Genomic DNA, 5,000 nt, shown 5'->3' with positions numbered 1-5,000 from the left:
TAGGTCTAAGAACTCAAAAGGTTGCGGCTACTGGGAGTCGTTTCTCGCTGGTGAGTTAGGGTTCGGATTAGGGTTCTGTTTAGAATTAGGGCTAAGAACCCGAGTTCGAGTCTTGAAATTTTCGGACTCTTTTTTTTCCTCCAGTTTTTCTTTTACAAATGTTTTTTTTTTCTCCTTTTTTGTCTTAATTTTTTTACTATTTTTTCATAGTTTGTTTCTTTTAATTTCCTTTGAAGTGAAGTGTGTAGGCGACCGTTATAAATGGTATCGACCGTTTCAAATGGCAACGACCGTTATGAGAAATGGCAACGACCGTTTACGAAAGGGAAATTTGCATCGTCGATTTGTTCTAATAATCAGATTCAAATACGTTTGACAAGTGAGGGAGAGTTAATTAATTAATTAATTTATTTATTTATTTATTTATTTATTTATTAACATTGAGCCCTTTCCTGTACACGGACAATGCAATAGCTGATGCAGTCACTCATACTGAACCAGAAAGAAAATAAACTTCGGCCAAAGAAGCTGCAATCAGGCACAGAACTAGTTGAGACGCTCCCCGGAAAACGTTTTCGTTAGGCGCAAAAGTTTGCCAAACTCCTATTCTCGTATTTCGTCTCTGTCCGCCTTTTCAATGTTGTAATCACGGGACATTTTCCATGGAACGTGTTTCAACATTCAAAAGGGGTAGGGGGGAGGGAGCGGGTAAAAAAAAAAAAAAAAATTTCGTCAAATATATCAACACTTTTCTCCCCGATTATCGCTTTCTAAACAGCAGCGACAGTTCACCTCACAACTTTTTCCTTTTCCCATACAACAGGCGCTGTTAGATATCTATATATATATTTTCAGATGGTTTACATTGGGAGGAAATAAGTTAGACCTTCCTCAAATGCTATCCGTCTGTGTCTCGCTAGATTCTAAAGTAACGTTTCACTTACTTGCTTTCAGTCAACTGTTACTTTGAATGTTTAGAAAACAAACTGACTTAGATTAGAGTCGTCATTTTCTTTTCGCTGTCAAGTGCATTGAGAATTAATTTGTATCCTTTCCTCTCAGGATGCGGAGCAGCCATACACAAAGGTTCAGGTATCATTCAAAGTCTCGGATTTCCTTACAACATCCAGTATTCGGACTGCACTTGGGAGCTTCACCCTGTCGGTGGAAACAAAAGCGTTCTTCTCACTTTTGAACGCTTCAGCCTCCCGCTTTCTTTCAGATGCGAGTACGTATTGTATTTGTTTGTTACGGCTTCCGTAAATCGTATTCCACACACAAAGTATGGAGGAGACAAACCGATCATTAGAGAACCATACGGCGAACTAAGGACTGGTCGAAATTAAACCAATAAATCACTTAAAGAGAACCCACAGGCTCGTCAGTTAGACACATCAGTCATAACCAACCAAAATTAAACCAACTCGAAAACATAACAAAAACCAAAGCAATTAAGCGTTATAGATCGTCATTGGTTACCTCCATGCTCATCACTGTACAGGAGGTAGAGCTATTTGACTACCTATGTTTAAAATAATTATGTAGTTGAAGGATTTAGTGAAATACTAACAGTCTTTCCTTAATCACACCACTTGTCAATGATATGACAAAGTAATTGCATGCTATCAAATTTAGCATACTTTAGATGGTGACTGTTTTTTGTTTCTCTTCTTAGAAACTTTTACGTGTCGGTCAGAGATCAGGCTGATGCCGGACCGAACCTTCTTTGCGGAGAGAAAAGTACATTTACCATATTAGCAGGCAAATTACGCATCGATTACAGATCAACTCGCTATACGAGATCCTGGCAAGGATTCCAAGCTCGCTATGTCATTCTCAATGATTCTCTTACAAATGGTAAGAATTTTAGGAAAAAGGCCCAATACTCTTAAGCTTGACATAACGCATGTTTCGGCATTTCCTACTCTCACCGTGAGTTGTGTAATAGCGCAGCTCCGTTTGTTATTTTTACGGATGCGTTATTTAAAGTGGATGCGTATTTTTAAAAAGTGGTTTCATCGATACTTCCTTTGTTCAGGAATGAAATTGTCAACTGGAATTAAATAATAATTATCTGTACTCCTTTGGACATAAAGAAAAAGTTGATTTGTTTGTTTGTTTGTTTGTTTTTCTCTAAAATGCGAGCGAACATGTACTTTTTATCCGTTTACCCAACTGGTTTTCGATGTGCCTCGACAGTGAGAAGAAAATTTTGCCCTTATGTTATAAACAGTAATCGCAATGAGTTCTCGTAAAATTAGGGCGAAATTTCACTAGCTTGTGATTTCAGATGTTTGTTTAAAGCACACAGAGGCAATTTAGTGTTGGATCGGATCTTTTTTGAAGTTCGTCCTTTCTTGGTTGGATTGCCGAATTTTGCCGATTCTTGTTCCAAGCCAAGATGGCGTGTTTCACTGAAATAAATCAAAATGTGAATGATCTCATTTTCAGAGATAAAGTGGAATAAAGTGGTTTTTAATTTTAGCGTGATTCCTATTCGCTGGCTATTGACAGTTGACTCTGAAATGGCTTTTTTTTCCTTTTCCATTCGCTCGCTGAGGATGTGCTTGTTTTCTTTTAAAACCCATGTGGTTCAAGAAAAATTCCTTGCCAAACTGGTGAGTTCCAAAGTAAATTTCACTCGAAAAACCGACATCGCACTCATCGCTTCGTAATTCATACGATATCGGTTTTTAGCGTAGAATTTACCTTGAAATTCACTAGTTAGGCAATGAATTTTTCTATAGAGGAAAGCAAAGAAAATGATTTAAATAAGGAGCAACCGGAAACATCAAAACGTGGACCATTCGAAACCTTTAATTTTTATTAACCCTACAAGCGGTACGAATAAATAGCCAGGGAGCTCGGCTTTTAGGCTTGGCTAAATCAATATATTAAGGTACAGTAATTGAAACTAATTATTATTACTTTCTTAGACCTATTTACTCAATTGCTATGCGTATTTCACAACTGAAGATGGGCAGTAGTAACCGCCGAAACATGTCTCCTTGAATTGTACATCTCACCTCAATACACTTTGATCGAGTACTGCAATTCCATTTACCCTCTTTCTCCCTTTCAATCAAAAGTATTCGAAAAAACAAAAAAAGAAACAAAAAAAGGGTATTGAGTACGCACATAAGCCGAATAGTCAGGATAAACACTTCCCGTCCGACATATTTGATGTTTTTATCTTTTAACTTTTCTGTCAAATCTTGTCACTCCCTAGAGACATTTCTAAGACCAACATTATCGATGAATCTTTGGATAACCTTGTGATTATATTTATTTCCTGCATTTAGCCCCGCAAGTCCAGGACTGGAACGCCAGTATCACTATCATTAATCCGTCAATCATAGACGTCACGTGGGCCACCTACGTTCCTGACAGCGCTTACTCCGTACACATGTATGCTGTGATATGTGTACCGATCTCTTATGAAGCTGCTCCAATTATACTGGCGGCAAACAATACTCAGAGAAATTTACAAGTACGAAGGCTAAGAGGATTTGCTGAATACAGTGTTCAGGTCTTGGCTTTGACAATGCAGACTGTTGGCGGAAAGTTGATGAGACTGAAAGGAAGTCAGAAACGCACCATCATAACCGAAGAAGGAGGTAAATATGGTTGAAATTAAAATGTATTGCATGTGTTGCTTGTTTAAATAAGTTACAAAGAAAATTTATCTAACATGTTATTTTGCATTTGCTTTCCTGGCTGTAAATAATTTGAATATTTAAAGGCGACAAAATACCCTAAAATCGCATTGCAGGGAGCAGTGCGTGTTCCTAGTAGGCCTGTATGTTTTTTTTTCGGCCCTGCCCACGCTAATGCGTACTTCCCTCATACGGGGATTTTTCCGAGCGAACCATAGGAATTATTCAATTCGTTAAGGGCTTTTAATTTACTAAAGCATCATGCAGCTCATCAGAAACGAGTCCAGAATAATATACTATTGGAGGAACAAGTAGCTCAAAGCAGTTGGAAGATATTATCCACATATCCTTTCTTTGGATAAACCGTTTGCTATTTTTACGGATGCGTGTTTTTAAGTAGATGAGATTCCTCTAATGGTAGAAACTTCTTCATCACATGTTAATTAAATAAGTAGGGACTTAACATTTACTTTATTCGTTCCTTCTTTTGTTCTCAAATGAAACTCGTATTTTTCTCTCGACTGGATGTAAATAAGTAGTTAAATTTGTTTGTTTGTTTGTTTTTTTTTTGCTTAGCTTACGAGGTAGTTTTATATTCCGCTCGGCTGACGGCTCTTCCACGCGCCTCAGCAATAAATTAAGAAATAATTACATTTGTATTTTCAATTTCCAAATTGCCCGAGTCACGAAAATTTGAAAACTTTGAAAATACGCGTGAAATTAATCTCAAATTTTACTTGCTCCCATGTGCATAAAGCTAAGGAAATTACAGGGTAGATAAATCGTAAAATCTTTCTCAGCAACGAATCATTAGTGAAAAGGTTTTACAAACCTACCTTTGTTGTTGCTGTTGTTTTCGCTTCAGTTCCAAGCAGATCACCTGGTAATGTAAGTACCCTGAGTGCGCACGAAAACGCCATAACAGTATCTTGGTCCTACATACAAAATGGTACTGTCAACGGAGTTTTACAAGGATACAAAGTTTTTTATCGCAGTGTCTATGACGACGGAAATTATTCAACGATTACAGTTGGACCGTTGAGCCTGCAAGCCATAATCAGTGACAGCCTGAGTTATCTTGATATCTACGAAATCAGAGTCGCTGGGTTTACACGTGCTGGCGTCGGGGAGATGAGCGAGGCGGAGTTCATCCGACCAGGTACCTAATGTACCTAGGATTATAACAAGGGTACCCAACGAGAAAATAAAGCGAAAAGCCTTTGAGGGTCATTTCTAGGCTCCTTGTAATGTATAGAGACTGTCTTAAGAGATGTTCTATCAATCCTAGAAGAACTTGATCTGTTCGGATATCTTTGCTGAAAATTAACGTGTCCGAAATTATAG

General features: G+C 37.9%; 1 protein-coding gene across 1 annotated transcript in view; it reads left to right on the top strand.

Moving 5' to 3' along the window:
* Nucleotides 1–5,000, top strand: part of LOC138033198 (uncharacterized) — a 101,918-nt gene that overhangs the window by 53,172 nt on the left and 43,746 nt on the right. Inside the window, exons 11-14 of the mRNA XM_068880962.1 lie at nt 1,063–1,228; nt 1,676–1,857; nt 3,303–3,617; nt 4,522–4,815. Of these exons, the coding sequence (XP_068737063.1) occupies nt 1,063–1,228; nt 1,676–1,857; nt 3,303–3,617; nt 4,522–4,815 (957 nt within the window). The remainder of the gene's footprint in view (nt 1–1,062; nt 1,229–1,675; nt 1,858–3,302; nt 3,618–4,521; nt 4,816–5,000) is intronic.

The sequence above is a fragment of the Montipora capricornis genome, chromosome 14 (assembly GCF_036669925.1).
Source record: "Montipora capricornis isolate CH-2021 chromosome 14, ASM3666992v2, whole genome shotgun sequence".
NCBI classification, from domain to species: Eukaryota; Metazoa; Cnidaria; class Anthozoa; order Scleractinia; family Acroporidae; genus Montipora; species Montipora capricornis.
This window is presented reverse-complemented; position numbering and strand designations above follow the sequence as displayed.